The sequence below is a fragment of the Colias eurytheme genome, chromosome 20, assembly GCF_061535395.1.
Source record: "Colias eurytheme isolate Ceu_HAF_F1 chromosome 20, ilColEury1 Martin Lab GWU primary, whole genome shotgun sequence".
In the NCBI taxonomy this organism is placed as follows: Eukaryota; Metazoa; Arthropoda; class Insecta; order Lepidoptera; family Pieridae; genus Colias; species Colias eurytheme.
Genome location: NC_142999.1, coordinates 5,841,177 through 5,852,264, shown reverse-complemented (window position 1 = coordinate 5,852,264; position 11,088 = coordinate 5,841,177). Strand labels below are relative to the sequence as shown.

Here is an 11,088-nt window from a genome sequence, read left to right as displayed (position 1 = left end):
GTCTGCGTTCAAACCATTCTTTTCATTCGTTCACGCGCCTCCAAGGATTTTATTTGTTTACAATCATTCATCATTTTTAACTCTATAGTGGTGCAAAATGCACGTCGTTTAACATTCTCTTTTTTAATTACGTTGTGATAGTTTATTTTCTTTCTATTATAAATATTTCTGCATCATGGGCTTTGTGTTTTTTATTGGTGAGTACAATACGAATGCATTGTAGGAACTTAAATTTTAACCTTGTGTTTTATACGATTTGTGTAAATAATAATTCGGAGACGCTAGACAGGTTTTCGGCATATTTTTTACAAGCAAACGGAACGTAAACTTAAAACAAGATTTACCTAACTACTTTGAATATTTTAGATTAAGTCACTGAAAATAATATACAATGGCCTTCTCGTTGCAATTGTACTCGTTTGTTGTAATTAAATCGTATAACGAGTGTTATTTACGTTTATGATTTAATAATCAACATAAATGTTTCTGACCTATGTTATATTTAGTTTTTTTCCTTCTGAATCATCTATAGGTACTAATATTATAAAGCGAAGAGTTTGTTTGTTTGAACGCGCTAATCTCGGGAACTACTGGTTCGATTTGAAAAAATATTTCGGTGTTAGATAGCTCATTTATCGAGGAAGGCCATAGGCTATATATCATCACGCTACGATTAACAGGAGTGGAAACACGGGGGTGAAACCGCGTGGAGCAGCTAGTTATAATATAAAGTTAAACCCTATTATTCATTTATATACTAATTAGTACATATAGTTTATTTATGTTCATAAGAAGCATTGTTATTATTATACTATTATCTAATAAAGTAAAATAAATCTTTGTTCCTCATTATGATTTTCAAACTGCGATCGTCAGTTAAGATAAACAACCTTATAAAATCTGAAACTTATTAAACTATTTACTTATTTGTTGTAATTTTTGTGAGTCTCGTTACGATAATTTATTATTGAATAAATTCAATTTAAATACCTACGCTGAAGGGAAAACCACTCATAATATTTACCTACCTACAAGTTTACTTATGTAATCCTTATAGTTTAAGAATATTTTTGGCGCCAAACTGGTGTAAGCCTAAATAAATGCAAATTGATTACTTAGATACAAAACATTTTGTGGGTTTTTAAATCTGACCTTAGAGATTGGTGTGATGTTATTTAGTACCTACCTATTCAAAATGTCAAGTTTTTCATTTATTTTTACAAACGCTTAATCATATTTTAATATCATATTCGGTCCTTTTGAGATGTTGGACTTCACAGTATAAAAAAAGAAAAACTCGTTGGATAACATTTGGATAAAGATAATTTCAAACTTTAACGGAAATGAGCTTGCTCTATTTATAAACTTCGGAGATGAAAGATCAGAATTTAACCATGATACAAAGAAAATATCAAAAATTACCGGGGAATTGTTTTCAAATCTATTATTTTCCACGATCATTATTTAGTAGATAACTCATGTGGTTGAATGCACTTTTATTGTTGTAACTAGTAGATATTCATTATTATACCTATTTTTTAAAAGGCAATTCTTCTTACTATAAATGTTAAAAGATTTTATTCTTGATAATAATAATTTATCGGAACTGGTTTAACCAGGAAAACACCTTGACGTAAGACGAAGCGGATCAGGGATGGCCGTTCATCATCAATCGTATTTTTATTCAAAGTTTTAATCATTTTAATGGGATAATTGTTATTTGCGTATAGGTTAATAATATAGTGTATGGACTCGAATAACATCAAAGTAGATTTGATTCGAAAATAACAAAAAATTGAACGTTTTGTAATGTTTGAAAACTTTTAGATATTTGTCGGTAGGAATATATTTGTATAGAAACTCAGTATTTCTTAATTCAGTGTCTGATTGTTCAAATAAAGAAGTCAATGTTGTACCCAAGCTACATAAAGTTAAATTATTTTCAGCCTTATTCCTCCTACAAATCAGTAAGTTTGACTGTCTAAATGGAGGGTCTACAGATTTCTCTCGTCTCAATTTCTTCGATATCGATTTGCTTCGATACACTGCAGAAGACAAGCCAGGCAATATTATGGTCTCTCCGGCGAGCATAAAGTCTATTTTAGCTATGGTGTTGGAAGGAGCACAGGGAAGTACAGAGGATGAAATTAGAAGTGCATTAAGACTGTCGTCTCATAAAGACGAATTCAGGGAACATCTGAATGCGTATCTCTCTTTGCTACGAGTAAGTGCTTCTTTTATTTTACACCTTGGGCCTATATTATTGAATAACGATATGTTTTTTTTGGTAAATGGTTCTGAATGTAATATATGAGGTAGTAGGTACCTTCTTTAAGAATTATCTTTTATAACAAAAGTGTATAACTGTAAAAATTATAAGCAATCGTAATTTAAATTAGGTTTATTGTTGTTTGTTCGTACTGTACTAGGTACTGTCTTCAATGACTAAAGTAATACAAAAGTAAGGATAAATAATATTTTATTATCGATATAGACTTAAATAGGACACGTTCGCATTAATTATGCGTTTATGAGGCATAAACTATGTCAAGAGATTATAAATAAAATATATATCATGTTTACAAGAAGTGTCTAAGAAATTTATTTAAGATATCTACACATTCAAATATTTCAATGAACTTGTTATCTTATTCTGATCTGAGTATATTATCGTATGTTATTTACCAACCTAAAGATCCTAAACTAATATTATAAATGCGAAAGTTTGTGAGCATATGTACCTATGTGTGTTTGTTACTGTTTCACGAAAATACTACTGAACCGATTACAATGAAATTTAGCACACATATAGAGGATAACTTGGATTAACACATAGGTTTTATCCCGGAAATCCCACGGGAACGGAAACTATGCGGGTTTTCCTTTGAAAACGCGGGCGAAGCTGCGGGCGGAAAGCTATAGTATCCTATAATAATATGTTCACTGTTTTCCGATAATTAAGTACCTATTACAGCTATGAATATAAAGAATGCGGAGCATTTATTTATAGCGTAATTATACACAACTACCCATAACTAGGTGTTAAGTATATATTTTAATAGCAAATTGAATTATCAATTATTGCTTTTATAGTAATTTATTTTAGAAATGTTCGGCTTGTACTTTTTATTCCCGTTGGGTACATCCGCTTATTCGTATTCATTTAATTCCTAATTATCAGTTAATTATTATCCAATGTTATTGAATTAACTTTCCTGGCACCTGTCTACATCTCGGTTTTTCCCAGCACCAACTGTTGGTGGTGAAAATACATAAAAAAACTTGTATTTTATCTGTTTTTTTTCGAAGATGCCCAAACCTGCAATGTTAAATATTAAATTTCATAAATAAATGCATAGAGAACTTGTATTTCAGAATAATAATTGAATTAATTAAAATATATTTTCAGGTCAACAGTCCAGGCGTAACAATAAACAACGCAAATGCAGCATTTGTGTCAAACAAACTGAAGCTAAAGAAGGAATTTGCGGTTATGCTGCAAAAGGTGTACTTCGCCAATGTTGGATCAGTGGACTATAGTTACCCGTATAATGTATCAGAAATAATCAATCGATGGGTTAGCGATAATACGAAGGGGTTAATTCCTGGAATCGTGGATCCTGGTAAGATAAAAGTATAGTAGAAAAATAACAAATTTATAGCTGTTTTTTGGAAACCAGTTTAGGTGGTTTCAAATTTGAATCGAGATCCGTTAAGTTGGTGTATTTTCCAATAATTCTGAAAGTTATTAAAACGCCTTAATAAGAAGCATTTCCTAGAAATTGCCCTAGAACCAAATACTAAAAGGAAACAGGGAATCCTCACAATTTTTAATTTAAATCTATTACTAGTAAATGATAATGTAAATTCACTTTTAAACGATGATGCATCAGACAGGAATACGTAATTGGGTGCAATATTTCTGCAAATGCACGTCACAGTTTCTGGCTTTTCCAACGGAAAACGCGTGACAAAGTATTTAAATTTAAAGGCCACTGACCGGTCTCTTCTTTGTTTATGTAAATTATTCTTAAATATAATAAATATCACAAAATAGGTAAGGTACCTATATAGAGATGACGCAGTTATGTAGTATTTCTTGTTATTGGGCGTTGATACTTTTTTTATAGGAATTCAATCTAAGTAATTGTATTAGCCCACGGTGGTAATTCAACGAATATGACTGTAGACGATTCATAACAAAATCAAAAATGATTTGAAATACAGATTTTTCTTGAGTGTCATTAGGTATATTTTGTTACTGTAAAATTGTTAAAACTGTAGAAAAATTAGCTTAGCCTTAACTTGTTTTTTTTTTTACAATTAAGTACTACATGTTTTATTTAAGTCATGTCAATCTTTATGTTATACATAGTACATGTCTATTATTTTCAGGCAATATAAGTCCAATGGCGGATATGATACTCGCAAATGCGATATACTTCAAGGGCTCTTGGGCAAACGCCTTCAACCCACATTACACACGCAGCGGCTGTTTCCACCATCAAGGCAAGTGCAGGAATGTCGCGATGATGGAACTCCATTCTGAACTTAATTACGCTTATGTTGATAATTTACGAGCTCATGCTGTGGAACTGCCGTATGAGGTAAGATTAAGGAATTACGTTTAAAGAAACTCAGGTCTTGTTTTGCCAATATTAAAATAATAATCATAACGTAAAATAATAATCATAAGAGGCACCGCTGCAATATAGAAGCCATACCAAAATATGAAAAAAGGCCATTGTAGTTAATAAGTAGGTAATAATCTGTTCAACAATAAACATTATGACAATGAATTAGTTACGGAATTGATAACTTGATAAAAAATTTAGGAGTAGGTAGCTATGAATAAAAAATATTAGAGTAGCATAACTATCCATCACAGAAAAAAAGCTCGTAAACAAAAAAAATAATAAGATCTTAGTCAATTTAAGGGGCATAAGGAAAAATAGACAGCAGATATAAAAACATAGTTCCAATAGTTTTCAACAATATTTTTTTTATATTTATATTGTGTTTTTTCAGGGTGGACAATATTCCATGATCCTCTTAGTACCTCTTGACCGAGAAGGTTGTGGGCAGCTAATCCGTGACTTACCCTACATGAGCTTACCGCAAATTAGCATGCTCTTTGAACCCACAGACATCAGGCTAATCATGCCGAAGTTTACAGTTGACTATAGCGAAAATATGGTGGGGCCATTGAGAAAGGTACGTATTTTGTGGTTATTAAATCGATTTTGAATGTCCATGGCCTGTTTATATGTTATATATATTACCTTTATTGTTGTTTTAATAGGGGCGGCTAAATCAAGAAGGTTTATATTGAAGGTTATAAATTATCAACAACCTTGTTCGGTACTTTGAAGTACTTTGAACTTCGATAATCGATTAGTTACCTGTGTCTAATTAGTAATTTAGTATGATTGGAAAACCTTCTCCTGTATTTAATGAAATAAATTCAGTCTAAATAACTCCTGGTTACCTGCCCCCCTAGTCAAGTGGCTTTCTGTTAGCGTAGCGTAGCGTACATTCGTAGTCTATTCAATTGAACGCTACGCTAACAGAAAGCCACTTGACTAGGGGGGCTGGTAGAGATCGCTATCTAGCGATAAGGCCGCTCTTTGCTTATTTTAAATTAATTGTCTATTGCTTTTTTGTTTTTATGTCTATAGCAATAAAGGATTTTTACTTCATTTCATTACATAATAAGATACCTCTGTGGTATAAGGTCTAACTTATTTTGAAGCGAAACTTCTTTAGGCGCGTTGAGAGTAAAATTTCAAGTTCGCGTCGTGGCAATACCGCATCTTTGCATCTTGTCAAAGAAGTTTCACTTCTGACACGTGTTCTCGGCACACATGCACTTTTTTGATGCAACGTCTGAATTTTTTTCCAGCTGCGAATTGAAACTCTATTCACGAGAAATGCGAATCTCTCTGGGATGTTCGAAGGTATTTCAGCCCAAGTGGATAATATTATTCACAAAGTGCACATGTCAGTAGATGAGAAAGGTACAGTAGCTGCTGCGACATCCGTTGCCATGGTGATACCGTTAATTGGTGCAGAGGTTTTGTTACAAGTGGACAGACCTTTTATATTCTATATACGGGATAATAAGAAGGGCTTGGTCCTGTTTGAAGGGAAGATTGATGAACCGAATGGTGTTGATGATGCTGGTAAGTTTTAGTTTTAATTATTGCTTAGAAAGAAAGTTAATATATGTTGTTCAAGACGTTTACAATAACAAGAAAGTGAAGTCCCATGTCCCGTAGTGGGGTAAGGGGCAGATGCATTATACATCTGTTTCACTGATCGATTTTCTTTAGGGACAAGTAGGTGATCAGCCTTCTGTGTCCTACCAGACCAAGACATTTTTTTTTCTTCGTCTCCACCGGGAATCGACCCAGGACCCCTCGGTGTTACGCTCACGCGTCAACCACTGTACCGAGGAGGCGGTCACAATAACAAGAAAGGCCTGCTTATAATTCGCTATACAAGGCCAAGAATTTTTAACTGCTGGAAGCTTACCAAGCGATTTTGTACATTAATTCACAAATTGACATTAATTTCCGATAGGCTACTTTCAATCGTTTTAACTTCGTCTTGTAAGTTGAATTTTTTGTTGACAGTTAAAAAGTCCGGTATAATAAGAAGTTTAGAATATTAATTTGGTAACATATGAGAATGTCATATGCAAATTTTTTAAAACAATATGTGAAAGTAAACTCGCTTTCTTAGTGAAATTCGTACCAAAACCGGTAAAATTTGTTTATTTACATTTCAGAGCTACAAAAGAATTTGAAGAACTTTGTATACAATCATGGCAGAAGAAATTCTAACCCCTACTTTTAGGTTTATCCAAATTATACATTTATACGTAAGTGATGAACTAAGGTGTTGAAGATCAAAAATGTTTTAATAAATGAGTTTACCTCTTTTATTGTGTTTTATTTTATAATTTCCTGCAACTAAGATTTTCATATCCCCTCCCTTTTCTTCTATTAGGACAAATCTACCGACTTACAGTTACAAGTTACGAGTTCAACAAAAACAAATATATTTTTGTAATGGTCATTCGTCCTTCATTGTATTATGAATATAATATTCATTTTTTTTACCCACGGCCCCCTGGCATTGAGCCATTGGTTACATTTTTACAGTTATGCTATCTGAAGTTGATCTACTTTTATAAAAGTTAGGATAATAGTTAACTTTGTGGAAACTACAATTTTAGACTTTTTGACTGACCGGTTGGCTTGGTTGGTAGTGGTTGGCCCTGCCTTCGAAGCCAGAGGTCGTGGGTTCGATTCCTACCCGGGGCAAATATTTGTGTGACCGGTTGGCGAATTTTTGACTGACCAGTTAGCTTGGTTGGTAGTGGCCCTGCCTTCCAAGCCAGAGGTCGTGGGTTCGATTCTCACCCGGGGCAAATATTTGTGTTATGAACATAGATGTTTGCTCTGTGTCTGGGTGTTAATAAAGATAATTATTATCTATATAAGTATTTATTAAAAAATTATATATGTATGTATATATATGTTTATCAGCCATCTGGTTTCCATAACACAAGCTTAGTATGGGATCAGATTGTGCCGTGTGTGAAAATTGTCCTGAAAAAAAAAAAAACTTTTAAAGTTAATGAATCTGATTAATAAGGATCAATGATTGCAAGCAGAGTGCATAATTTTTTCTACGGTAGAGCAAGGGGTCAGGGCCTGATGCTAAATATATTCCACAGGGGAATAGTTTCCAACTTTTATGCTTGAAATATTATTTTCATATAATTTTTTTTATACATTTACCCACTTTCTTGTGAAAGTAAAGGACGTATTAACATATATTCTCAGAGTAAAACTGGATGTGCATAAGTAGGAAACGAGGTGAATCTCGATCGCTGTATTAACGGTGTGGACTAATCAGAACAGGTTGGTACTGTTGTTCATTTATATTTTACTAGCTTTCCGCCCGCGGCTTCGCCCGCATTTTCAAAGATAAACCCGCATAGTTCCCGTTCCCGTGGGATTGACGGGATAAAACCTATCCTATGTGTTAATCCAAGTTACCCTCTATATGTGTGCTAAAATTCATTGTAATCGGTTCAGTAGTTTTTGCGTGAAAGAGTAACAAACATCCATACATCCATACAAACTTTCACATTTATAATATTATAATAGGATAGGATTAATGTAATCACAATAAAAACTAGATAATTGTATTGATTATGAGCACAATCATAAACCAATTACCTACCCAGTTTTTAAGCAAATTGCAAAACACTATTTTTGTAAAATATTTAGCACAAAGTACAATAAATAAGCTAGGTAACTATGGCTAGGTATTCGAAAGGCACTAATTAATATATGTTTTGTAGTTTTTCTTTCCTTCTTTCAATTTTGCTCAGGATCTATTAAAAAATGGCAAACCTAAGGTTGGGATAACAAGATTTGTTGGTTCTCAAATCCTGTATCATTATGAAAGCATATAAGAAAATAAACAAAGGAAAAGAACTTGCCTAATTAGCAAATACAATTATTTAAAAATAAGCCGATTACATAATTAAACGTAAACGAGAGAAAAATAATTAACAACCTAATATGGCGCTTGCTTTGAAAACCACATTGAATGTTGCCATAAAAAAAGAACACCATACTTGACCATACTCAACCGCGACCGTCAGCCACTGATTGAGTTTTAGGGCTCTCTTCACAATGGGCAGCGTTGGCCCAACAAATGATCCGCCGCCTTTACGGCGATTACGAATAAACATCTACAATGACGCCCGATTATAGTCATTTAGGCTCTCTACACTATCGTGATTGCTTCAACTCGCCCAACGCTGTCGCCTGTCCCTTGTGAAGAGGGCCCATTACGATGCTATATTGACCTGTTTTCATGTATTTTTAGTTATCCTATTGGTATATAGCAGTGAATTGAAAATCCTGCTGTGATTCCAATCCAAAAGTCTATTGATGAGAATAATATGTAATTGCTATCGCAAAAAAATTATGAGAGAAAAATTATGCAGATTGTTTTGGAAATAGATTATTATGATTGACGGAGTTCTATCTTTTGCAACCTTCCATGTCTTTAAATCACAAAATAACTATTGTTAAACCGTCAACCAGAGTGCACAAAGTGAAGATTTATCAATACCAAGAAAAGCAAGAAAATATATTACAATTTATTAATAGTAATTTGTTTCTTTGCGCTGATGAGCATTGCTTCAAATGGTCATTTTCATAACTTTCTTTGAAGCGTGTATACCAAATATGAAATATATAGAAAATAATATATATTAGTATAATACCTATAATCTGTGCTTCCAAGATAATGGACCATAAATGACAATATTTTACGACCTTTAACACATTTTATTCCAATGGTAAATTTTATGCACACGTATTCGATATCCTGCGGGTGCAATTACCTGCAAATGGGGATCTTAATGTTGTTGCTAATAATAGTTATTGAAATAAAGTAAATATTGAAGACAGTCTAATGCTTATTGGGATGCAATATTGAAATTTTAAAATGTAGGTAATATAGGTAAGGGTGCTATTTATAAATGGCCATATTTTAGAGAATTAACGATAATTAGGTACAATGTACTTTAAGTAAGTATATTTAATGCCGGTTAAGATTCCCTGGATACTTTAACCTCATGCATTTGCTATTGCAAAACTTTTAATTCCCGCAATTCTGCTCAATTACTTTAAACCACTATGGAGAAAGATTAATGTCTCGACTTTCCCCTTTATCCTTGATCTTGAATTTTATTTATTTTACTCTTTTATAAATCAGTTCGAGTAATCGGTCGTTTATTGTTGAATTCATATCATAAACACAATAAAATATTAATATATTTTTTTGGTGCTTAAAATATTTTAAAATTTCATTAATTTGACTATAAAAATGCTTGCTTTCGGATTTCATTTGTGATTTTTAAATTTTTTATTAGGTACTTATCTGTTAAGAAAAAGAAAATGATGTAATTTTTAATGTACCGCGATATTTTACTTGAGTTTCTACCGTTACTGCGACGTCAAAGAGAAAATCTAAGAGAAATAGAAAAGCCTCGATTACAAATATATTTTTTTTATAAAATGTATAATATTTATATGCCTAACACATGTGTATATTCTGTTTATTCAAGGGGCACCAGTACTATATTGTTTTTTAAACCTAACTGTTAAATGTAGATATAAAGTAAGGTGCTATAGCTTCCGCGCACGTCATTCCCGATCGAGCAAAGCGTATACGCGGCCGTGTATTGCCGCGCTTTTTGAAAAAGAAATTATAATTGTCATTTATTTTTTATTTGTGCATCTGTTTTGCGGCCAGCACGTAAGTATTTTTTTCGACCACAACACTTGTGTAATGTAGGTCAAGTTTGTTGTAATTGATGTCTCACTGCGAAAACGATACGAATAAACGTGTTCTATATTATCTGTGTGTTCGATGTCCCACATAGCGTAAGAAAAAAAAACATGCAAATCTTGCCTTATTCAAAGATAAGGTCAAACTTTACGTGTTTTAGTGGTCGGAGATATAAACTTGCTTTGGGTCGCATGTTTAAGAATTATCAGAAACATTCAATAGGGTTTTTTAATTATTTATTTTTATATGCTTACAAATATATACTGATGATATTGTAAACAAATTTAAGTACTTTTATGCAAATATACAGTTGCTATGAACATCTATATTATATGAAAAATTATCAGGTATTCTGTTTGCGAAAATAGAAGAATTTGAGTATTTTCGGAGATATCATAATCTAAAAAAAACGTGTGTTTACTCGTGTATATATACATGAAGGTCAAGGATTAGTGTCCAAGAAATAAAGTTAAATAAATAAGAAAGATGATATCACTGCCAGTAGTTTATTAAAATTATTATTATATTGAAACGTAATAACCAGTAAGTACCTAGCTAAGCCTCGTGCGCACAGTTAAAAAATATATTTAAAAGGTATATTATCTATTAATTCAGATATTTAAGATAAAGTATACGTTTTTAAAATATACTTATTTATTATTTTTTTCAGGTCTGAAATGAAGCGGTTTTTACTAGGTAAGATAT

General features: G+C 32.4%; 2 protein-coding genes across 2 annotated transcripts in view; both read left to right on the top strand.

Annotated features, from left to right (window-relative positions):
- The window catches only part of Spn100A (Serpin 100A), a 98,670-nt gene that overhangs the window by 77,524 nt on the left and 10,058 nt on the right, over positions 1–11,088 (top strand). Inside the window, exons 2-3 of the mRNA XM_090113659.1 lie at positions 10,319–10,350; positions 11,054–11,079. Coding sequence (XP_089969785.1) covers positions 11,061–11,079 — 19 coding nt within the window. The 5' untranslated portion in view covers positions 10,319–10,350; positions 11,054–11,060. The remainder of the gene's footprint in view (positions 1–10,318; positions 10,351–11,053; positions 11,080–11,088) is intronic.
- Positions 18–6,943, top strand: LOC149899694 (iris-like). Its single transcript, XM_090113900.1, has 7 exons — positions 18–197; positions 1,947–2,224; positions 3,410–3,623; positions 4,396–4,607; positions 5,029–5,214; positions 5,903–6,182; positions 6,791–6,943. Exons 1-7 carry the CDS (start codon positions 176–178, stop codon positions 6,856–6,858), a joined length of 1,260 nt encoding a protein of 419 aa, XP_089970026.1. The 5' UTR covers positions 18–175; the 3' UTR covers positions 6,859–6,943.

Excerpts from the sequence above, each read along its gene's own strand:
- LOC149899694 (XM_090113900.1), top strand. The coding sequence starts at position 176 with ATGGGCTTTGTGTTTTTTATTG. Across the intron at positions 2,225-3,409 it reads CGTATCTCTCTTTGCTACGA|GTCAACAGTCCAGGCGTAAC; the intron begins GTAAGTGCTTCT and ends ATATATTTTCAG. Across the intron at positions 6,183-6,790 it reads GAATGGTGTTGATGATGCTG|AGCTACAAAAGAATTTGAAG; the intron begins GTAAGTTTTAGT and ends TTTACATTTCAG.